At 42.0% G+C, this 24,323-nt stretch overlaps 2 protein-coding genes across 2 annotated transcripts; both read right to left on the bottom strand.

Annotated features, from left to right (window-relative positions):
• Window positions 1-17,861: 17,861 nt before the first annotated feature.
• Window positions 17,862-18,704, bottom strand: LOC110931677. Its single transcript, XM_022175061.1, has one exon. The coding sequence runs from the start codon at window positions 18,702-18,704 to the stop codon at window positions 17,862-17,864; it is 843 nt and encodes a 280-aa protein (XP_022030753.1).
• A 2,953-nt stretch (window positions 18,705-21,657) lies between these two features.
• LOC110931675 (uncharacterized mitochondrial protein AtMg00810-like) lies at window positions 21,658-22,932 on the bottom strand. Its single transcript, XM_022175060.1, has one exon. The coding sequence runs from the start codon at window positions 22,930-22,932 to the stop codon at window positions 21,658-21,660; it is 1,275 nt and encodes a 424-aa protein (XP_022030752.1).
• Window positions 22,933-24,323: the final 1,391 nt, after the last annotated feature.

Here is a 24,323-nt window from a genome sequence, read left to right as displayed (position 1 = left end):
GTGCTGAGGACATATACTCTTTTAGGGCTTGTAAAGCATTCTCATGCTTCTCAGTCCATTCGAACTTCTTATTCTTCCTTAGGATATCGTAGAATTCTTTGCACTTTTCTGAGGATTTCGATATGAACCTGTTCAAAGCTGCTATCCTGCCTGTTAGTCTTTGAACATCCTTGGCATTGGCAGGAGATTTGATATTTATTAATGCTTTGATTTGTTCCGGGCTTGCTTCGATGCCCCTCTGGGTTACCATGTATCCTAAGAACTTTCCTGCCTTAACACCAAAATGGCATTTCGAAGGATTTAGTTTCATGTTGTAACTATCAAGGATATCGAATGCTTCTTCCAAGTCCCTTAGGTGATCCTCAGCTTTCTTTGACTTGACCACCATATCATCTATGTACACTTCCATAGTTTTTCCAATTTGATCTTTGAACATCATATTTACCAGCCTTTGATATGTTGCACCTGCATTTCTTAGTCCAAAAGGCATGGCGATATAACAATATAAACCGGTTGGGGTCATAAAGGCTGTATCCTCTTGGTCAGATGGTTCCATCTGGATTTGTTGGAATCCAGATGATGCATCCATAAAGGTTAACAGTTCATGCCCCGCTGTTGCATCCACCATGGAGTCAATGTGGGGTAATGGGAAAGGATCCTTGGGACATGCCTTATTCAAATCAGTGAAATCGACACATACCCTCCACTTTCCGTTTTTCTTTTGGACAACAACCACATTGGCTAACCATTTTGGATACTTTACCTCTCTGATCATACCTGCTCGAAGTAGTCTCTCTACTTCTTCTTGGATAATGGCATTCCTTTCTGGTGCAAACTTCCTCCTTTTTTGATGGATTGGCTTGATAGACCTGTCAATGCCAAGTTTGTGAGTAATAATATCCTTGGATATACCTGTCATATCTTCATGTTTCCATGCAAAGGTAGATTTTCTTCTTTTGAGGAAGGATATCATGTCTTCTTTCATCTTGCCAAGGATCCCTGATCCGATATAGATTTTTGATTCAGGATCACTAGGATCCAAGAGGATTTCATCTACATCTTGTTCCCTTGCCTCCAAGACATTCCTCGGAGGATACTGTAATTGCTATTGCTCCCTTGGCTTCGAGGTCGGCTTCATGGATGAGGTATAGCAATCCTTAGCCTCTTGCTGATCACTGTCGATCTTGATTATCCCCCATGGGCTAGGGAGCTTCACACATTGATGGTAGGTAGATGGAACTGCTTTCATGTCATGTATCCAAGGCCTGCCAAGGATAACGTTGCAACAAGATAAACAGTCAATAACACAAAATTTTTGGTAATTATGTAATCCTTCCACGTAGATTGGGAGTTTGATGTCCCGCAGAGTTTTCTTCGTTTCCCCACTGAATCCTACAAGCACGGAGGATCTTGGTGTGATGTCTGATTCTGGGATTCCCATCTTCTTCAAGACATCAAGCTGGATAATGTTCACTGAGCTCCCTCCGTCAATAAGGATCCTGCGGACAAAATGGTTAGAGATAAAGAGAGTGATAACTAAGCTATCATGGTGAGGATCCTGAACATTGACGCGATCATCCTCATCAAATGTTATCATCTTCCCTTCTAAGACACTTGAGGTTCTAATAGGCCTTTCTCCATTATCCATTTTTGATTCTTTTGTATGTCTTTTGGCCGCTGAGAAGGATGTACCACAAATGTCTGATCCTCCGGATATGAAGTTAATCACTTGTGCGTTTGCCGGAGGTGCTGGAGCCTTTTCAGGGATCCTTTCAGGATCCTGGGTCCTTTGCTTTTTTCTCCCAACAATTCTTTTAGATGCCCCTTGCTTAGCAGGTATCCGATTTCTTTTCGTAAGGCTATGCAATCTTCAGTTAGGTGCCCGAAATCCTCATGGTATGCACACCATTTGGACTTGTCTTTAGTCCCGGATGGTTTATCATTCTTCCTGGGCCACCTAGCCTTTTCACCTAGATTCTGCATTGCAAGGATTAGTTCATGATTATCAACGGAAAAACAATATTCTGAGATGGGAGGATATTCTTCATCATCCTCTTCTTGGTCGACAGCATGCACATTCTTGTTCTCGTTTCTATGGTAGGATTTGAACTTGTTGTTTTTGAAGGAGGATCCTTGCTTATCCTGTTTTGAGGATCCTACTTGTCTCTCCTGGATCCTTTTGTCATCCTCTAGCCGGATAAACCTGAGTGCTCGAGTTCTTACTTCATCTAAATTCCTGCATGGTGTCATAACAAGATCATCATAGAATAATGAATCCTTAAGCAGTCCCATTTTGAAGGCTTCAACAGCCGTAGCCATATCCAAGTTGGGAATGTCCAAGGATTCTTTACTAAATTTAGTTATATAATCCCTTAATGATTCATTATTATTTTGAGTTATCCTGTACAAATCACTAGTTAATTTTTCAAATTTTCTACTACAAGAGAATTGGTTATTGAATAAATTAACTAAATTAGCAAATGAAGTAATAGAGTAAGGGGGAAGACTTAGCAGCCACTTAAGAGCTGATCCAGTTAGAGTGGATCCAAATCCTTTACATAGGCATGCTTCCTTCAACTTTTCTGGGATAGGATTGATTTCCATCCTTTCCCTGTATTGTGCTATATGCTCCTCTGGATCCGTTGTGCCATCATACAGCTTCATGGTAGGGATATGGAACCTTTTGGGCACCTCTGCATCACAAATTGGTGGTGCAAAGCGAGATACCTTGTGGCTTCCATCTGCAATCTCTGGGATAGGCTTGACTACCCCTGGAACACTTGAGATCATGTCCTTTAGTTTCTGTAATTCCCTGGCCATAGCGTGATTGGTACCTGTATCCTGCATGAATCCATGGTTAGTGGTAGGATAATTATTTAAAGTGTTACCTCCCATTGGGTTCAAGTTAGGGAATCCATATTGCTGGGATTCTGGAACAACGGAGGGACCAGTGGAAGCAATGGTCTGCATTGGAATGAAGTCCCCTTGATGGACATCTAGACCCCCTGTTTGCAAACTTTTTAGGGATCCTGGCATCTGTAAGGATCCTGGTATCTGGGATGATCCTGGAACGAAGGAGGATCCTTGAACCTGGGATGATCCTGGAACAAAGGAGGATCCTTGGCCCTGGAATGATCCTGGAATAAAGTAGGATCCTTGAAACTGCTGTGCCCCCGGATAGGCTCCCGGATTCATGAAGGATCCCATGTACTGAGGATAGGATCCTATTGGCTGAAAATGTGAATCTGATGTCTGAGTCATTGCTGCCGAGTTGAGACGTGATCCTCTTGACTCCCCTATGATTTGCACGTCCGGGATCCCTGATGGCTGGGAAGTGATTATTGGAGTATCGAAGCTCAAGGATTTGGGCATCAGTGGAGAGTGATCCTCTGCTGCTTTCTTTTGTTTTTTGAGATCTCCAATTTCCCTGAGGATCCTTTCGTTAGTTTCATCTTGCCGCTGCATACGATCCTTCATCTGCAAAATTAAAGCAAATACATCACTAGTACTGGGAATAGAGGAATTCATAGCAGAAGAAGATAGAGGTTTAGAGAAAGTGGGAGTTGATCTCTTCTCAGTATTTTTCTGAGATCCTGCCGGTGGAGGAGGCAAGGTGATCTGTGATGAGGTGACCGCAGACATCGCCGTGGACGTGTTCTTCAATGATGAAGCCATGTAACTCTTTGAAATGATTTCGAACAAAAGATTTTCTTTACGAATGAAGCACCAATTGCCCCACGGTGGGCGCCAAACTGTTTTGGTCAAAAATCACACAAGGATAATGCAACCAAACTTTAAGTAAACGGGGTATGATGCTTGGTTTGTAGAAAAAGTAAAGGATCACTTCAATGTGAAATATGCAAAGACACAATGATTTATACGAGGAAAAAGCCCTTGATCAATGTATGATCTCCGGCATAAAAAACCTCGGGTGATGGCAACTACCGATCACCAACTTCAATATCACAAAAATATGATTACAACTTTGGATGATAATGAGCTGAGTACAAGGATCACTGAGTGTCTAAGTGTTCGAGAGTTGTGTCGTATGTCGTGTGTGTTCTTCCGAATGAAGAAGAGTGGTACTTATACATGTGTGGGTGACCTATTTTAGGTAAAATGACTAGATATCAGCTCATTACCCCTTTAGAAATAAAGATAATCTAGCCTAAATCGCTGCCCATGAATTAAGCCATGTTTCCATATCCTGTGCAACGTCTATCTCTGATTTAGCTCTTGCCATATTTGTGAAGACGCGTCCTTGGATCATGATCTTTAGAGCATATCCTGCTAGATGTTCCTGCAAAACAATATTGTAGTAAGCGAAGGTGACCGTTAGTATAAGGATCACCATAACGTCCCATGATCCTGATCTTGAAGTCCGGCTGAGGATCACTGCCTGCCAAAGAAACAAGGATCACTGGTTAGGATCACGTATAAGGATCACTTATAGTAAAAATCCAGCCCTAACAAGTAGCACCTGCATTTCTTAGTCCAAATGGCATAGCAATATAACAATAGATACCAGTTGAGGTCATAAAGGCTGTATCCTCTTGATCAGATGGTTCCATCTGAATTTGCTGAAATCTAGATGAAGCATCCATAAAAGTCAACAACTCATGACCCGCGGTAGCATCCACCATGGAGTCAATGTGGGGTAATGGGAAAGGATCCTTGGGACATGCCTTGTTTAAATCATTAAAATCGACACATACCTTCCACTTTCCGTTTTTCTTTTGAACAACAACCAGATTGGCTAGCCATCTTGGATACTTAACCTCTCTAATCATACCTGCTCTGAGCAGCTTGTCTACCTCCTCCTGGATAATGGCATTACTTTCAGGTGCAAACTTTCCCCTCTTTTGATGTATGGGTTTGAATGACCTGTCAATGCCAAGCTTATGAGTAATTATATCTTTAGAAATACCTGTCATGTCTTCATGCTTCCAGGAAAAGGTGGTTTTTCTCTTCTTGAGGAAGGATACTAAATCCTGTTCGATGTTGCTGAGGATCCCGGATCCTATGAAGACTTTGGATTCAGGATCCTGAGGATCCATAAGGATATCTTTCACATCTTGTTCTCTTGCCTCCAGGACATCTCTTGGAGGATGCTTTAATTGCTATTGCTCCCTGGGTCTTGAGGCTGGTTTCATCGATGAAGTGTAGCAATTCTTAGCTTCTTGTTGATCGCTCTCAATCTTCACCACACCCCACGGACTGGGAAGCTTCACACATTGATGATATGTAGATGGAACTGCTTTCATGTCATGTATCCATGGCCTGCCAAGGATAACATTGCAACAGGATAAGCAATCTATAATACAAAATTTCTGAAAAGAATTAAGTCCCTCTATGTAAATGGGAAGCTTAATGTCCCCCAATGTGTTCTTGGTTTCCCCACTGAATCCAACAAGAACCGAAGATCTTGGGATAATTTCTGATTCAGGGATGTTTATCTTCTTGAGGACATCAAGCTGAATGATGTTCATTGAGCTTCCTCCATCTATCAAGATCCAGCGAACAAAATGATTAGATATATACAAAGTATTAACAAGACCATCATGATGAGGATCCTGAACATCCACACGATCATCATCATCAAAAGTTATAACTTTTTCCTGTGTAACAGTAGAGGTTCGGATGGGTCTCTCTCCATTATCCATCTCGGTCTCCTTGGCATGCCTCTTGGCTGCTGAAAAGGAAGTGCCACATATGTCTGATCCACCGGATATGAAGTTGATAATTTGAGCATCAGCAGGAGGAGTAGGAGCTCTTTCTGGAAATTTTTTAGGATCCTGGATCCTTGACTTTTTTCTTCCCAACAGCTCCTTCAAGTGCCCTTTGCTTAACAAGTAACCAATCTCTTTTCTGAGTGCAATACATTCTTCAGTGAGATGACCGAAATCTTCATGATATGCACAACATTTGGATTTGTCTTTTGTTGCAGCTGGCTTATCACTTTTTCTGGGGCCATCTTGCTTTTTCACCTAGGTTCTACATTGCAAGGATTAGTTCATTGTTATCAACAGAAAAACAATATTCAGAAATGGGAGGATAATCCTCATCATCCTCTTCCTGTTCTATTGCATGCACGTTCTGGTTATCAGACTTGTTGTAAGACTTAGACTTGTTGTTCCTGAAGTAGGATCCTTGCTTTTCCTGCTTCGAGGATCCTGCCAGTCTTTCTTGGATCCTTTGATCATCCTCTAGTCGGATGAATCTAAGGGCTCTGGTTCTCACTTCATCAAGATTCCTACAAGGGGTCATAACAAGATCATCATAGAACAATGAATCCCTAAGTAAACCCATTTTGAAGGCTTCCACAGCCGTAGCAATATCCAAATTAGGAATATCTAAGGATTCTTTACTGAATTTAGTGATATAGTCTCTAAGTGATTCATTTTGATCTTGTGTTACCCTATATAGGTCACTAGTTAAACGTTCAAATTTTCAACTACATGAGAATTGGCTATTAAACAGATTAACTAGATTAGGAAATGAAGTAATAGAGTAAGGGGAAGACTTAGCAGCCATTTAAGAGCCGATCCTGTCAGTGTGGATCCGAAACCCTTGCATAGACATGCTTCTTTTCACCTCTCCGGGATGGGATTGATCTCCATCCTTTGGGCTACATGCTCTTCTGGATCCGTTGGGCCATCATATAGCTTCATGCTAGGTATTTGAAACCTCTTTGGAATTTCTGCATCACAAATAGGTGGTGTAAAACGAGATATCTTGTGGCTTCCATCTGGAATTTCAGGAATGGGTTTAACCACCCCTGGAACGCTGGATATCATATCCTTTAGTTTCTGTAGTTCCCTAGCCATAGCTTGGTTGATACCTGTATTCTGCATAAAGCCATGGTTAGCATTATAAGGATTATTCAAAGTGTTACCTCCTGAAGGATTCAAATTTGGAATTCCAGATGTGTGTCCATATTGGCGAGATTCTGGTATGATTGAGGGACCAGATGAAGTGATAGTTTGCATAGGTATGAAGTCTCCCAAATGAATCTCTGAACTTCTGGGTTCTGCACTTCTTAAGGATCCCTGATCCTGAGAGATGTTGGATCCTTGAGGCATCGAAGTTGGGGGTCTTGGAGGATAATCCATGGATCTATGAGCATGAGATAAGGATCCTTGACCCTGAGACGAGGATCCTTGAACCTGAAATAAGGATCCTGGATGCTGAGAGTAGGATCCTTGAATCGTCTGCGTCCCCATGTATCCTCCTGAGCTAGTGAAGGATCCCTGATGCTGGAAGGAGGATCCTAAAGGCTGAAAAGAGGATCCTGAAGGCTGAAAGTAGGATCCTTGAGCCTAAGTCATTGCCGATGATCCAGAACACATTCCTAATGATCCACCTTGGTATAGGACATCTGGAGCTGCAGATTGCTGGGCAGTTATAGCTGGAGTGTCGAAATTCAGTGATCTAGGCACCAATGGAGAGTGATCCTCTGCTGATCTCTTTAATTTCTTGATGTCGTCAATCTCTCGAAGGATCCTGTCATTGGTTTTGTCTTGCTGTTGCATGTAATCCCTCATCTGCAAAATCAAAGAATAAAGATCATTGTTAGAAGGGCCAGAAGTAACAGCAGAAGTTGGTGGTTTTGAGAAAATGAGGCTTTGTTTCTTCGCAGCATTCTCAGCATTCTTCTGGGATCTAAAAGGTTCTGGAGGCAAAGGTGGAATGCCCTGTGAAGAAGTGACTGCCGGCATGGAACTTGAAGTGTTCTTTGCTGAAGAAGCCATGTGGTTGAAGGTGATGAACCGAAATGATCACAATGAACAAAATTTCTCAGAAATGAAGCACCAATTGCCCCACGGTGGGCGCCAAACTGTTTTGGTCAAAAATCACACTAGGATAATACAACCAAATATGATTTTGTGAGGTGTGATGCTTGAATTAAATGACAAATGTATGAACAAAAATGAATGTGGGACATAAGGATTTATACGAGGAAAAAGCCCTTGATCAAGATATGATCTCCGACATAAAAAATCTCGGGTGATGGAAACTACCGATCACCAACTATATTAAACAAGTAAAGGTTACAAATCGGGATGATAACAAGCTTGTTACAAGGATCACTAGTGTGCAAAATGTATGTAATCGCCAATGAGTTGCAGAGAGCTTTCGAGAGTGTGTGTTGCTAATTGTTCTAACTATCAAGCTTGTTATCCCCTTTTAAAAATGGAAATAATCAAAATAACAAACAATCCGCAAATCATGCTAGCTTCCCACGACTTCTATAACGGTCATACAAGCCATGCACGTGCAGAATAATGGAGCATATTCCCCTAGAATCTCGGCAAGACAAAGTCCCATTCGAATACTCCTGTAAAACGAACTCAAACATAGTGGAAACAACCGTTCATGTTAAGATAATAATGAGGATCCTGGATCCTTAAACCTGCAACGTCTCCTGAGGATCCTTAATTCAAAAAGAACTGAGGATCCGTGATCCTGGCTGCACTTGAGGATCCGTGATCCATAGGTTTAGAAAATCCATCCCTAACACTACCACCACATACTTGACCCCTCTTGGGCCTTCCGGGAATGGCCTAATGATGTCGATGGCCCATTTCTGGAACGGCCAGTATGTAGACACTGGTATCATCGGGTGCTTGTGGCGGTGTGTCATGGGAGCATGGACTTGGCAGTTGTCACATTTCTTGATCTCTTCCGACGCTGTCCCATACATCCTAGGCCAATAGAATCCCGCATTCATTGCTTTTTGCCACCACTGTCCTTGGCCTAGAATGCATGCCGCAAATGCCTTCGTGTATTTCTTTAATCACATACTTAGCGTCGTCACTATCGACACATTTCAATGATGGGCCCAGGTATGACCTTCGGTAAAGTTCCCCGTCAATTAACTTGTATTGAAAAGCTTTGACTTTTATCTTTCGGGCTGCCCAGTCACCCTTAGGTAGTATTCAATCTTTGAGGAATCTTACAATCGGTGTCATCCACGTCTCCTAGGCGTTTTTTATCGCAGTTACTTCTTCTGTGCCGAGGGAGGGGGAGGTTAGGACCTCCACCTTGGCTTCTCTTGCTAGGTGGTCAAAAGCCACGGAAGCCAGCTTGCTAAGAGCATCAAATTTCCTGTTTCTCCCATGGGGGATGTATTCTAGTTTGAAGGTCTTGAAGGCCTTGGATGTTTCTTTCACTTTGGCCACATATTGGGCCATTATGTTGTCCTTAGCCTCGTACTCCCCGTGGTACTACTTGACCACTAGCTGTGAGTCAGTACTGGCTTCTACATGCCTTGCTTTCATCTTTTTGGCCAGCCTCAGCCCTGCCAAAAGGGCTTCGTATTCTGCTGTGTTGTTGGTATTCTCGAAGTCCAGTCTGATGGCATAGGTTAGCTCAACTCCTTCAGGGCTGATCAGCGTAATGCCCACTCCACTTCCTTCCTTGCTTGAGGCCCCATCTGTGAGTAGTTTCCATATTGCCTCATCCTCCTTCTCTTTTTCTTCCTTCTCCAGGGCCTCCCACTTTAGGAGCTCTTTCTCTTCATCATCCGGGACCTCCACCAAGAAGTCAGCCAATATTTGTGCCTTCATGGCAGTTCTGGCTTTGTATTCCAAGGAGTGCTCTCCCAACTCAACTGCCTATTTGACCAATCGGCCTGATAGTTCCGGTCTCCTGAGTACTTTTTGAAGTGGCTGATCCGTCATTAGGGTAACTTTATGTGCTTGGAAATATCTTCTAAGTCTTCGGGATGCAAAGACAAGAGCCAGAGCCAACTTCTCCAGGGGCATGTAGCGTTCCTCAGGACCTTTGAGGGTCCTGCTAATGAAGTATATGGGGATCTGTTTTTCCTCCCTCTCCACCATCATTACTGCACTTATGGTTGTCTTCGAGGCGGACAAATACAGGAGAAAGTCTTCCCCGGGAACCGGAGTGGCTAAGGTTGGGAGCTTACAGATGTAATCTTTCATTTCTCGGAAAGCTGCCTCAGCTTCGGGAGTCCATTTGAACTTGTCCGTCTGAAGACAGTCCTTCAGCACTTTCATGAAGGGGAGAGTCTTGTCAGCCACCTTTGACAGAAAACGGTTCAAGGCAATTAACCTCCCATTCAGTTGTTGAAAGTCTTTTAGGGACCGGGGGGATCGCATTTCGGCCACAGCTTGGGTCTTCTCCGGATTAACCTTGATCCCTCCCTTGGTGACCACTACTCCCAGGAATTTCCCCTCTTCTACCCCAAAGCAACATTTTCTCGTGTTCAGCTTCATATTTACGTCTTGCATGGTTCGTATGGTTTCAGCTATATCTTCTATCATGGCCATCTCCGTGAGGCTTTTTATGACAATGTCGTCGACATACACCTCCAAGTTCCATCCTCGTTGCTCCCTGAAGAGGGAGTTCATAAACCTTTGGTAAGTGGCCCCGGCATTTTTTAGCCCGAAGGGCATTTTGGTGTAGCAAAAGGTTCCCTCGTCTGTGATGAATGTGGTTTTCTCCTCGTCTTCTATTGACGCTTGTATCTGGTGATACCCTTTGTAAGCGTCCAGGAAGCACTTCATGTCACACCCCAACCAATGGCGGAATCATTGGGGCGCGGCACTGAGCGAAACAGATTGTCCAGAAGTTTCCATAACAACTACGATTACCAATGATTTAAGCATCACGTCCCATACCATGACATAACAAGTAGCATAGTTATTACAGACAAAATCAAGACAAATAGTTCTGTTCCGACAACTCAGATTTCAAATAAAAATAAATTGTCTTTGTTTCTAGACTCTTTCCTAGCCTCGATTTCATAGCAAGCCAAGCATTTTAACATCTTAAGCACCTGCCACATACGTTAACATAAAAGTCAATACACATAGTGTAAAGGTGAGCATACAAGTTTAATAGATATAATAGAGTTCAAAATTGTTTACGCATAACCAGCACGTACAATGTGTGAAATGAAACACGTAAGTTATCGACATGATCCTATCAATACCAATGACTGCGGGTTGACTGCCCAAGGCAGTTCGTAATACATATTCACCACTGTGAATCATGTGATTATTTGTCCTTAACAACCCCTGAGTGAACAGGTATTGAGTCCAAACTATAGTACTATCGGTTCCAAGGCAGGTAGACAGCAATCCATGTGTAAACATAACAAACAAGTAATCATTAAGTCTTGTATACATGCGGTAGCGGTTAGCGTTAAAGTATAGCATAGTGTGTTCGATGTGATTTAGAATAAGTAACGTATGTAACACCCAAAAGTGCATAAAGCAAAATGGGTTCGAGTATACTCACAGCGATGATGAATTGAAGGGAGCGCTAGAGTGAGTTTTACCTGATCAGAACGATAGCATAAACGATAAGCGGCGCGTAAAACGGTACAAAGTGAAAAGTGTAGGGTGGTAGTCCGATCGGATGGCCAGTCGATCGGGTGGCAATCCGTTCTTATGGTTATCCGATCGGATGGCCATTCGATTAGATTGTTACCTCGTCTGGTGAGGATGTGTTTGTGTATGATGGTTTGAACTTTGAAGTTTTCGTTGTAGCATTTTGAAAACAGGGAAGTATCTCTACCCTTCAGGTCGATCGATCGAACGGCGGTCCGATCGGGCGACGATCCGTTCGGCGAGGTATTTCTCAGAGAACAAGTTCACAGCAGAGTTGTCACTCAATCGGATAGTCTGCCGATCGGGTGGCAATCCGTTGAAACTGGTAATGCATTGAACATGTTGAAAATTGTTTAAGTGTTGAAGTCCAACATCACATGGTCGGATGGCAATCCGATCGGATGGCAATCCGATCGGACGGCAATCCGTTCGATGTTCAAAACCTCAATAGTTGAACTAAAAGTTAAGTGTGGGACCAAGGTGCAAGCTGATCGGGTGGCTGTCCGATCGGGTGGCAATCCGATCGGATGGCTGTCTGATCGGACGGCAATCCGTCCCAGTCAACCTGATCATCATTACACTTGGTTGTTTTGATAGTTTTGCGGTTTTCTCGAGATGGTACAATAACGTGCCAAACAACAGAAACCTCGTCCAGACTTAGTGACCCGATCGGACAGGAACCACCCTAGTCCGACCAGTTAACTGTCCGAGACGGTGTTTCATGTTTAACCCGAAATCAGTAATCTCTTGGATATAATCCAGATCTTGGGCCAACACATCACTAAGAAGGAGTAGAAGATCAGAACAAGCTCTGATTCTATCGGTCTTGAGTGCATTGAGTGTAAAAGAGTTGAAAGAAAGTTAGAAAACCATCTTTCAATCCTTGACACCTTGAATATGTTCAGATCTATGCAAGATCTTTGTTTACTCATGTGGAAATTGTTCAGATCTAAGTTGTTCTTGGTGGATTGAAGCCAAAACATGAAGTTCATAAGAACTCCATGATGACATCATCCTAGACCACCTTAAATCTAGAGATTTCACGGTTAAAAGTTAAGATTCAAAAGATAGAAAGGTGAACGAGTGTGTGTAGATCAAGAAAGTACAAGATTTCGGTGGAAAACTTACAAGAATCGCGAGAAATCGAGAGAAATGTGGGCTAAAGCGAGCTGGTCCAACAAAGGAGCTGTCACAACATAAATGATGTGACAGAGAGGTATTTATAGGGTTTCCCAAAAAGGAAAGTGGGGTAAGTGGTTGGTCGATCGAGTGGCAGCCCAATCGGGTGGCAGCTCGATCGTGTGGCAACTCGATCGGGTGGTAACTCGATCAGTTGGCCACTCGATCAGTTGGCCACTCGATCGGTTGGCCACTCGATTCGAGTGCTTGGCGCGACGAGTTTTGCTGTTTCGATTCGCGTGTTGAACGTTGCGATGCGATAGAGTTCCTCATTAATCCCAACTACTATATCTAACATACAATCATCCTAAATATCTTGCGTTTAATGTTTGCGATTCGATTGCGATTGCGTTGCGATTGCGTTTCGATTAATCACCACAACATAAACATATATAAACATGAACAAGTAATACATAAGTAGCACACACACGTAAAACAATATTCAGAACGCATAATTCGAGCTGCGAATGCGATTGCGATGCGATAAAGCGATAAAACATGCAATAAACATCGATTATAACAAGTACTCCACATAATACAACTAACGTAACAAAGTAAATAGACTATCTACAAGCCAAAGAAGTCAAAACAGCAGTTGAGCAAGGAGTGACAGATCATAATTAGTAATCTTTTCTTCCTTTGACTTTAATGTTGACTTTGACTTTCGAAACACGGGGTGTTACACTTCAAGGGGTACTGAGATAGGGAGTCCACCTGGACGTCTATCTCAGGGAGGGGGTAGCAGTCCTTGGGGCATGCTTTATTCAGGTCCTGGAAATCTATGCACATCCTCCATCCCCCATCTTTTTCCTTGACCATGACTGGGTTAGCAACCCAAGAAGGATACTTTACTTCTCTCACTATTCCCGCTCTGAGCAACTGCTTTCAGAACTAGGTATGGCCATTATGAGTTTACAGTCATGCCCATTGGACTAACAAATGCCCCAGCAGCATTCATGGACATGATGAATCGGATCTGTAAACCATACTTGGATAAATTTGTAATCGTTTTCATTGACGATATACTTATTTATTCCAAAAGTAAGGAAGAACATTGTGAACACCTACATGCACTCTTAACCTTGTTAAGAAAGGAAAAGCTTTACACCAAATTCTCGAAATGTGAATTTTGGTTGCAAGAAGTACAATTCTTAGGCCACATGGTGAATCACGAAGGAATTCACGTAGATCCTACTAAATAGAAGCAATCACCAAATGGAAGGTCCCACAAACGGCTATGCAAATTAGAAGTTTTCTAGGCTTAGCTGGGTACTATAGGCGATTTATTAAGGATTTGTCTAAGATAGCTGTCCCATTGACTAAGCTAACCTGTAAAGTCGTTAAGTTTGATTGGGAACATAAACAAGAAGAAACTTTTAAAATTTTAAAACATAGATTAACGAATGCTCCAATTTTAGCCTTACCCGAAGGAACAAAAGATTTTGAAGCATATTGTGATGCTTCAAAATTAGGATATGGATGTGTACTAATGCAACGCAAGAAGGTAATTGCGTATGCCTCCAGGAAATTAAAGAAACACAAGGAAAATTATACGACTCATGACTTGGAATTAGGAGCTATAATTTTTGCCCTTAAAATCTGGAGACATTATCTGTATGGAAGTAAGTTTACGGTTTATACAGATCATAAAAGTTTAAGGTACATATTTGGGCAAAAAGAGTTAAATATGAGACAAAGAAGATGGATGGAAATCCTAAGCGATTACGACTGTGATATCCAATATCACGAAGGAAAGGCAAACGTAGTTGCAGATGCCTTAAGTCGTAAATATCATGAAAAGCAAAAGCGAATCCGTGCTCTTAGATTAAATCTCCAAGTAGATTTAATGTAACAATTGAAGAAAATTCAGGAAACAGCAATCAAGGATGATGCTGAAGGAATGAAAGGTTATATAAAGGAACTAGAGCAAGGAAATGATGGAATTTGGAGATTCCACAAGAAACGAATTTGGGTACCAAAGCAGGGAGAATTAAGAAATAAAATTATAGAAGAAGCTCATAAATCTAGGTATACCGTACACCCAGGAAACAATAAGATGTACCAAGATTTAAGAAATAATTTCTGGTGGATAGGAATGAAAAAGGATATAGCTGAATACGTATCTAAATGTCTTACTTGTTCACAAGTTAAAGCAGAACATCAGAAACCTTCAGGATTATTACAACAATTAGAAATGCCTGTATGGAAATGGGAACTCATAACAATGGATTTTGTTACTAACTTACCCAAAACCAGAAAAGGTAATAATGCGATTTGGGTAATTATGGATCGATTAACCAAATCAGCTCATTTTCTACCAATAAAGGAAACCTTTAGCATGGAAAGATTAGCCAAATTGTATGTAGACAAAGTAGTATCCTTACATGGAGTTCCACTCTCCATTGTATCGGATAGGGATAGTCGTTTCACTTCCCATTTCTGGACTAGTTTCCAGGAAGCAATGGGAACCCGACTCAACTTAAGTACTGCATATCATCCTCAAACAGACGGACAAAGTGAAAGGACGATACAAACCCTAGAAGACATGCTCCGAGCATGTGTAATTGATTTTGGTGGTAATTGGGATAACCACTTACCCTTAATTGAATTCTCCTATAATAATAGTTATCATTCAAGCATAGAAGCTGCCCCATTCGAAGCACTGTATGGACGCAAGTGCAGAACTCCAGTTTGTTGGGCAGAAATAGGAGAAAGTCAATTATCAGGTCCAGAAATTGTACAAGAAACCACAGACAAGATAACTCAAATCAAGGAAAGACTGAAGACTGCTAGAGATCGTCAGAAAAGCTATGCAGACAATCGCCGCAAGCCACTAGAATTTCAAGTCGGAGACAAAGTACTTTTGAAAGTCTCTCCTTGGAAAGGAGTAGTACGATTCGGTAAGAAAGGAAAGCTGAGTCCAAGATACGTAGGACCATTTTCAGTAATGCAACGAATAGGACCAGTTGCTTATCGCTTACAACTACCAGAAGAACTAGCTGGAGTACATGATGTGTTTCATGTATCCAATCTCAAGAAATGTTTATCTAACGAATCCCTGGTAGTACCTCTTCAAGATGTGGAGGTAAATGAAAAGCTGAAATTTGTGGAGAATCCACTACAGATAGAAGATAGAAAAGTTAAGTTTCTCAAACATAAGCGACTAGTGCTAGTCAAGGTCAAATGGGATTCAAAGAGAGGACCAGAATACACTTGGGAGCTGGAATCAGAAATGAAGCGGAAATATCCTCATTTATTCCAGTAAATCTCGAGGACGTGATTTTTCTTAAGGTGGGGAGGATGTAACAACTCTCACTAAAATTAATATTTAGTGTGTTAATTATCTATTAAGGAAACCCTAATTGAGAAACCCAAGTAATTCCGCATAAACCCTAAAATTTTCATAACAATCGGAATCAGGATCAGGGCCCCTAAAACTCAAGGGGGATAAACCCTAATCTATATTTATCTTCAAAATTCGTTGTTGAAGCTGAAATTAATCATACAGACAACTCACCAAGGCTATCTAGGACACGAAACACCCTACCCTACTTTTATTACCCGTCGCGACATGCGACAAACGCACATGTTCCTGCCGCGACACGCGGGAGGTACAAAAATTCAGTATAAATAGAGGGCCTTGGGACTTGAAATTTTCTGTTACTTCGACGTCCAAATTCCCATCATACGCTGAGTTATAGCAAAAATACTACAAACACACACAATTCACGAATCACTGCTGCAACAAACAGGGTAATAACTCGATCGCTATTACGATTCAACGTCCGATCGATTGTAACTATCCAACGATTGTTTGAGTGCTGCTCAAATTGAGTTTATACTTTGTTATTCATCGTGATTTCGACTTGAATGTTTGAGTGATGTCCGAACTCGGGCTATACTCTGTCATTCGTTGTGAATCCGCTGAATTGTTAAGTATTGCACTTGTAAATCGTTGTGAGGGTTTAATCTCGTGAATTGACGTAACTGTTGTATTAGTTACTAACCCGTTTGTGTGTATGCATTGTTATTTAAATTAGGTTAATCAAGGCTAATCAATAGGCATATACTCTGCTCGTTAAATCTGCAATGTGAGTCATTCTCTTTTTATCAATTGTTTTACAAAACTCCAAATTATTTTCAAAGTTATAATTACAGGGATTAAGTCTATGTAATCACCAAATTACAGCCGGTATGTGGGGTTTTGTATACATTACTTATTTCCCGTCACCATTGGACAACGTGTTAGCCAAGGGGTGATCTGACCACAGTCACAGACACCATTTGGACAACGAGATAGCCAATGGGTAGTCGAGTGACAAATACTGTGGGTAGTTGGTTGATATCAGAAACATTGTAATCACCCTTAATACTTTGAATTATAACAAATGTGTTATTTTCAGTAAAATGAATGATTCACTCAGTATTTCCCTGCTGACAAAACCTTTTTCAAACATGTTTCAGGTGATCGATTGTGATCCAAGGAAAGTGCCGTGAAGCACTACAAGATTAGAGATGTGGCTCAATGTAAATTAATAAAAGAAACATATTTTGTAAAAATAAAGATTTCCCAGTGAAATCACTTTATTGTAAATTATAGGGTTTTACCCCTAAATTATATAAATGGGCAGTTTTAATATTAAACGATCCTATTTTAAAAAGACTTCCGCTGTCACTTAAATTAATACCACGGGATTTCCTGCCTCGCGGCTCTAGACCGGGTCAAACCGAGGCCGAGGGCCGTGACACCTGTGCTTGCAGATCACCAATCTCGAGTCTTCCTAGGATTGCATTGTATTTAGAGGGTGCTCGGACCACCATGAAAGTAAGGGTTATGGTCCGGACGCGGTCCCCTACCCCGACGGTAAATGGGAGCCTGATTTTTCCCAGGGGGTGTGATACACTATTGTTGAAACCCACAAGGAGGATTGAGTCCTCCTCAAGCTGGTCCCTCACATCCCTGTCAAACCTCAGGAAACAGTGCTCATATATTACCTCTATTCCACTTCCCTCGTCTACATGTATCCTGGCTACCTTGTGTCCAGCTATTATGGCTGAAATGTTGAGGGGAAGCCTTTGTACCTCATTTTCCTCCAGGTGTGGCATCAGGATGGGGGCTCTCATGCGGTCTGGGGAGCCCAGGACTCTAGCTTCTACACTCCTGGTGGTGTCAAACTCATCCCTTCGCCTGATCATGTCTACATCTGCCCTTCCAGGCTCCCTTATATCCTTTCCCTTACGATCCCCTCCCCCTTCTTTAATTTCATTGACCAAGTGAGCCAATTTACTCGTTTTTACTACGGCTTCTATTTCCCTTTTTAGTTACATACAATCATCGGTTTTATGGCCGAAACCCCTGTGGAAGTCATAGTATTCGTTCGGTTGTGCCTTTGGTCCCGGCTTTATGGGTGGTGGCCTTGGAAAAGAATTCTTCACCCTCTCAGTAGCCAGTATTTCACTTGGGGTTTTAGTGAGAGGAGTGAAGCTATCAGAGTAAGGGAGTGACCCCCTACCCCGGGGTCTGTACGGGGAGTACATGGGTCTTGTCCTGTCATGCAACATTTTGTCAAAAGCCGGTTTTCGTGAGTAGGGCGTACCTTTTTCTGGAGGTTTTGGAGCTGGGTTGTTTCTCCGGGCCAGGGTGTCCATCTCCTTAGCCTTGCTAACTGTGTCCTTGCCCCTGACGAATGCCCTGACCCTATCCATGAGATTGTCGAATGAGTGTGGGAACTCTTCCCCTAGTTTTTCGCACATTTGTGCATGCTTCAGCCCATTGATGAAGCTGATGATTTTCATGACCTCCGGGACGTCTTTGATATTCATACTTTCCTTTATGAACCTTTCCATGTATTGATCTATCCGTTCATTATCCCTTTGCCTTATATGCATGATTTCGTTTGGGTTTTTGATTACCTTTCTTTGTTGACCAAAATGCCTGAGGAACTTCTCACTTAGCTCCTCGTAGCTGTCAATTCCCCCAGGAGGGAGGCTGTCGAACCAGAGCTTGGCTCCCTCTGTTAAGGTTTGTACGGACATATGGCACCAAACAGGCATGGGCCATCGCCCCAGTTGTCCTGCCCCCTTGAAAGCATGGAGGTGATCCTCCGGGTCTCTCGTCCCGTCATACCTATCGAAGTTCGGTGGTAGCTTAATCTTGGGGGGCATGGGTGCCTCAGCGATTCTTTTGGTGAATTTCGAGATCTCGGCTAAATCTCGAGGGAGGTAGGGTTAATCCAGACTGTCATCATTCTGACTCTCCTTTCCCTTTTCTTTTCCTTTCTGCCTCTTCCCTGTGATAAGGTCCTCTCTTTCCTCTAATGACATCTGCCTGAGGGCTGTCATGAAAGTTTCTAGATGGTCGGTGCCATCATTCTTGCTTTGTGGATCTACTCCTTCCTGGTTGGGTGGTGTGTCAAAGGACAGTCTAGCCCTGAGGCTATCAAGTCTCTCTTGTCTTTCTAGGTCCTCGAGGTGCTTCTTCAGCTTCTCCCTATGCATGGCAACGAACTCTGGGGTGATGGCTTCTTCCTTTTCCAGGGTTTTTACCTGCTTCTCATTTTCTTCCTCGTGAGTGATATATTCTACCGTGACTCTGTCATGGTCGTCTTGTACCGTTTGGATGGTTCGTGCACTTGGTGGTGTTGCCATGTTGTTTCTCTTTGATTGGGTTATTACAACTCCAGTGTTCTTAGAGTGAGAAAATTAGCTAGACTGAATCGTCCCACGGATGGTGCCAATGTCGAATCCCCAAATCCCTGGATGACGTTCAAAGGGTTTTCTCTAACGTCGTTATATCCCAGTCCTTGCTCACTACAAAAAAGGAAATCGTTAGCCTCGTCACGGAGGGCCCCGGGGGGGGGGATCCGTTACCAAGCTCCGGCGTGAGAATAAGTAAGCTTGTCGGAGGGTAAGAGAGCAATTTATTCCGGTGAGTGTGATCACCGGAACAATCTCTATGGTGTGAATCTGATATAAATGTGTTTGTTTAATGTAAGATAATTATGGTCGGAATAAATGTGAGAGCAATAAGTGAGATACCTTGAACTTGTCTGTTAGACCCTTATCTTACCTTCCTTATATAACCGAGAGCCCTTATCTCTCCTATGGATGGTATCAAGACGATCCAACGGATTTGGGGGACTCAGACACGTGTCTGAGCCCCAACGGTAGGATTATGCCTTCATTTAATGATACCGGCTTGGACGTACAGTGCCAGCTGGAGATCCTTTTCTTGTCATTCATTTAATGCTTCTTGTTCACTGTGAATATCTCTTTTTCCCGCTCGTTTCATGAGAAAGTCCCTTAATGGGCAAGTATCAGTATTTGGGCCTTATTTGATGGGCCTACATGATAGTAGCCCAAGACGGGTAAATTAGGCGACCTATTGGCCCGTCGTCATTTTTGAAAGACATACAACACTCATATACGTGGTTGCAAGATCTGTCGCAAAATGGATTGCAAATAGAGGTCTTTGCCAGTGGCATATTCAGACACATTGATTATAATACCATTTTCGACCGAGTTAGGGCCGAAAACACGGTTTAGCAGTGAAAGATTTTCTGTCATATAATATTGCATGCAAAATCTATGGAAGTATAAAAGGGGTCTGGGCGTTCCCGGGATGAGCTCCCGGGTTCAGCGGGTTTCAGGGGAACACCACCGCTACCCACTCGGTCACGGCATGATAGGGTTGTTTCTGGGTTCACGAACTAGCTACGACTTAAGATATATGGTTGTTATCAAACAGAGGGTTCAAGTTTTTTATACATGTCTTCTCCTACTCTCATACAACATTTACATTTCTTTTTTTTTATAAAAAATAAAGAGTTTAAGGGGTTTTTTTTTTTGTAATCTTTAATGAAAACGCATTTTTTTTAGTTTATATGTTTTTCATATTTATGTATTTAAAATGTTTTTAGTTTTTAATTATTTTAAAGGTGGCAAGATTTTATTAAATTAAAAAACAAAACCTAGCAAGATGCTAGACGAGGGAATAAAAAAAGAAAATTACCTAATGGGATTCATGGGCCACTTGTTCTAATTCTTCTTCCATTTTTTCTTCTATTCGAGATCCACAAGAAAGAGTAGTTTTCGCACAATAGGAGGTATTTGGATTTTTTATGTTGGAGAAAGTTTAGGGAGGAAATAAAGTTTATCTTTTCAATTTGAAAAGAAATAAAATTTTTCTATTCTCTACGTCTCCATCTCTTCTTCTTTTGCTTTCTCCCTTTAAAAAAAATCTACGTCTCCATCTCCTCTTCTCTTGCTTTCTCCTTTTAAAAAAAATCTCTGAAACACAATATCTCTTTTCTTTCCTTTCAAATCTCTTCTCTTCTCTTAAAAATAAAACTCTGGAAATCACACACCATTATCTTTTTTTTTCTTTTGGTCAATCATTATTTTCGATCCACTCCATCACTGACTTAGGAGTTTGACAAGTGAAATTAATTTGAAGCCACCCTGCAATTAGAGTCCATAAACGATCGGTCAAGTTACAATTGCCAAATAAATGATCATTTGACTCTGAAACATCTATTACAAGACACAATATATAAACAATACATATACACTTTGAGGATTAGGATCAAATACAAAGGATCCTAATTGTAAGAAGTGTAAGAAGGATTTATAGAGTGACAAGTGTCCAATAACCTAAAAAAACCCACTACACAAAAAAACCCCACTACAAAAAAAAAAAAAAAACCCTTAAACATCCACCACCACCAAAAACCTAAACCCTCCCCCCCCCCAACATCACCCACCCTAATTTTTTTTTTGGCCGAGGGGGTGGGGGTTTAGGTTTTTGGGTGGGGGTGGGGGTGGGTGTTTAGTTTTTTTTTTTTAGGTTTTTGGGGGGTGGGGGTGGGGGGGTTAGGTTTTTGGGGGGTGGGGGGTTAGGTTTTTGGGTGGTGGTGTGGTGGGGTGGGGGTGGGTGTTTAGGTTTTTGGTGGTGATGTAGTGTGTTTAGTTTTAGGTCATTGGACACTTGTCACTCTATAAATTCTTCTTACACTTCTTACAATTAGAAGCCTTTGTAGAATAACTTGACCCTACACTTTGATACCTAAAGAATCACATATGTACACTATAAATTACTTTCATACAAGGTGAATATATATCATCTAACATCCCCCTGCAAGCTGAACGGTGGAGGACCGATGCGAAGCATGTGACGAAAAATATTAAACTGAGAACTCGGAAGACTTTTTGTAAATATGTCAGCCACCTGAAGCTTGGTCGTAACAAATTTAGTAGCCAATTTACCAGCAGTGACTAATTCACGCAAGAAGTGATAATCAAGATCTATATGTTTGGCCCGCTTATGAGCAACAAGATTCTGAGTGAGGAAGATAGCACTTTGATTATCACAAAGAATAATTGGTCTTTCAGGAGGGAGCGCATGAAGTTCTTGTAAAAGATGAGTTATCCAAACAATTTCGGCAGCAGTGTTGGCCATAGTACGGTATTCAGATTCACAACTAGACCTGGCAACCGTTGGTTGCTTTTTAGCACTCCAAGAGATTAGATTGCCCCCTAAAAATATAGAATAACCATAAGTAGAGCGACGAGTCTCTAAGCACCGAGCCCAGTCAGCATCAGAGTAGCCAAGCAGCGACGTGAAAGTGGGACGACTATAATGTAATCCAAAAGCAAGAGTGCCCTTGAGATAGCGTAAAATCCATTTGACTTCTTGAAAATGATCAGTAGTTGGAGCATGTAAAAACTGACTGACTTGATTGACAGCGTAGGAAATATCAGGTCTTGGTCTTGTGATCGTTAAATACTGGAGAGCACCTACAATGGATCTGTAAAAGGTAGCATCTAGAAATACTGTACCTGTGGAGATAAAAGAAATATTGGCGCTCAAAGGCGTTGGAGCAGGTTTAGCATCCAACATCTTTGCACGCGTCAGAATGTCAAAAGTATATTTTGACTGATTCAAGAAAATACAATTTTGAGTGTAGGTAACCTCCAATCCCAGAAAGTAATTGAGTTTCCCAAGATCTTTGATGGCAAATTCCTTATTGAGACATGAGATGAATGTTTTTATAGTCGATTGGTCATTGCCCGTAAGAATAAGATCATCAACATATACAAGCAGATACATAGTACATGATTTTTGTTTGTAGATGAACAAAGATGGGTCAGCGCGACTGCATGAAAAACCTTTGTTAAGGAGAAACAAGCTCAAACGGTGAAACCAAGCCCTAGGAGCTTGCTTTAAACCATAAATAGCCTTGTTTAATTTACAAACATGAGATGGAAATTGCGGATTGATAAAACCCTTTGGTTGTTCCATAAAAACACTCTCGGAGAGATGGCCATGCAAGAAAGCGTTATTAACATCTAATTGATGAAGATGCCAATTGTGGATAACGCTTAGAGCTAACATTGTACGGACAGTAGTCGCTTTGACAACAGGACTAAATGTGTGAAAGTAGTCAAGACCTGGAACTTGACTAAAACCCTGAGCAACAAGACGAGCTTTCTGACGCTCAATAGATCCATCAGAGCGAAATTTGGTTCAAAAAATCCACTTAGAGCCCACGACATTTGCATTAGTAGGACGAGGGACAAGAGACCAAGTATTATTTTTATTTAAGGCATGGAATTTTTCTTCCATGGCATGTACCCATTTGATGTCTCCGGAAGCACTATGAAAGGTGGTAGGATCACTTACGGCAAACAAAGCATGATGGAGAGGAAGAGATTTCGTATGAGCCAAATCCACACGATACCGAAGTTTAAAGATACCCACCTTGGCGCGCGTTATCATAGGATGTGAAGGTAGAGGTGGTGGAATAGGTATAGTTGAGCTAACCGAATTTTGAAGTGTTCGAGGAGAGCAAGGAGGTGTGTCAGTAGGAGAGGTGGATGATGATGATATATTATCGGCTGAGTGTGTAGGAAAAGGATGCGAAGGTGTGTCAATGGGCTGAGATTCATTGGTTTGGATCGGAATAAAGGAGGCTACTGTTGGGCCGGGTTGGATGACTGTAGATGGGCCAACGGCACTAGAATCCGGAGCAATATATGGGTCTAAGGGAGTTGTGTGTGGGTCGGTTGGAGAAGTTGTTGAGGGACCGGATGGAGTAAGAGTGGAGCTGAGTGGAGGGGCTATAGTTTGGCCAGATGGGATAACGGAAGTGTAGCTATGAGTAGCATTGGTTTTTGGTTCATTTATAGTATGTTGAGCTGTAGAAAAAGGAATCAGTATGAGAGAATTGACTGAGTGTGAGCTTGAGTTGTTATTTGGTTGATTTTCATCAGTAGGTATGTTAGAGGTTGTGGGTGAAGGAATTATAAGAGGAAACACATCCAAAAAAGATGTGACTTCGAGTAGATTAATCGGAGTGGAAGCGCTAGAAGAATGATCAAAAGGAAAATGTTTTTCATCAAAGCGAGCGTGTCTAGAAATGTAAACATGTGACGTGCATGGATCAAGGCACTTGTATCCTTTGTACTTGGAGCAATATTTAAGAAAGACACATGGAATGCTTCTAGGAAATAATTTATGCGGAGCATAATCCCGAAGACAAGGAAAAACACGACACCCAAATGGTCGAAAAAAAAAAGCATAATTAGGTTTTTGACCATACAAGAGTTCAAACGGGGACTTGGTTTATAGATAGGGCTGCAAACGAGCCGAGTCGAGCCGAGCTAGACCCAGCTCGAGCTCGGCTCGAACTCGATTCGAGCTAGCTCGGCTCGAGCTCGAATTTCAAATCGAGCTATGATTTGAGGCTCGAGTTCGCCTCGATTAGAATTCAAGCTAGCTCGGCT

The sequence above is a fragment of the Helianthus annuus genome, chromosome 3 (assembly GCF_002127325.2).
Source record: "Helianthus annuus cultivar XRQ/B chromosome 3, HanXRQr2.0-SUNRISE, whole genome shotgun sequence".
Taxonomy (NCBI): domain Eukaryota; kingdom Viridiplantae; phylum Streptophyta; class Magnoliopsida; order Asterales; family Asteraceae; genus Helianthus; species Helianthus annuus.
This window is presented reverse-complemented; position numbering and strand designations above follow the sequence as displayed.

Bases quoted from the DNA above. Each gene is read 5' to 3' on its own strand.
- LOC110931675 (XM_022175060.1), bottom strand. From the start codon at position 22,932: ATGTTAGCTCTAAGCGTTATCCACAATTGGCATCTTCATCAATTAGAT.
- LOC110931677 (XM_022175061.1), bottom strand. From the start codon at position 18,704: ATGCCCCCCAAGATTAAGCTACCACCGAACTTCGATAGGTATGACGGG.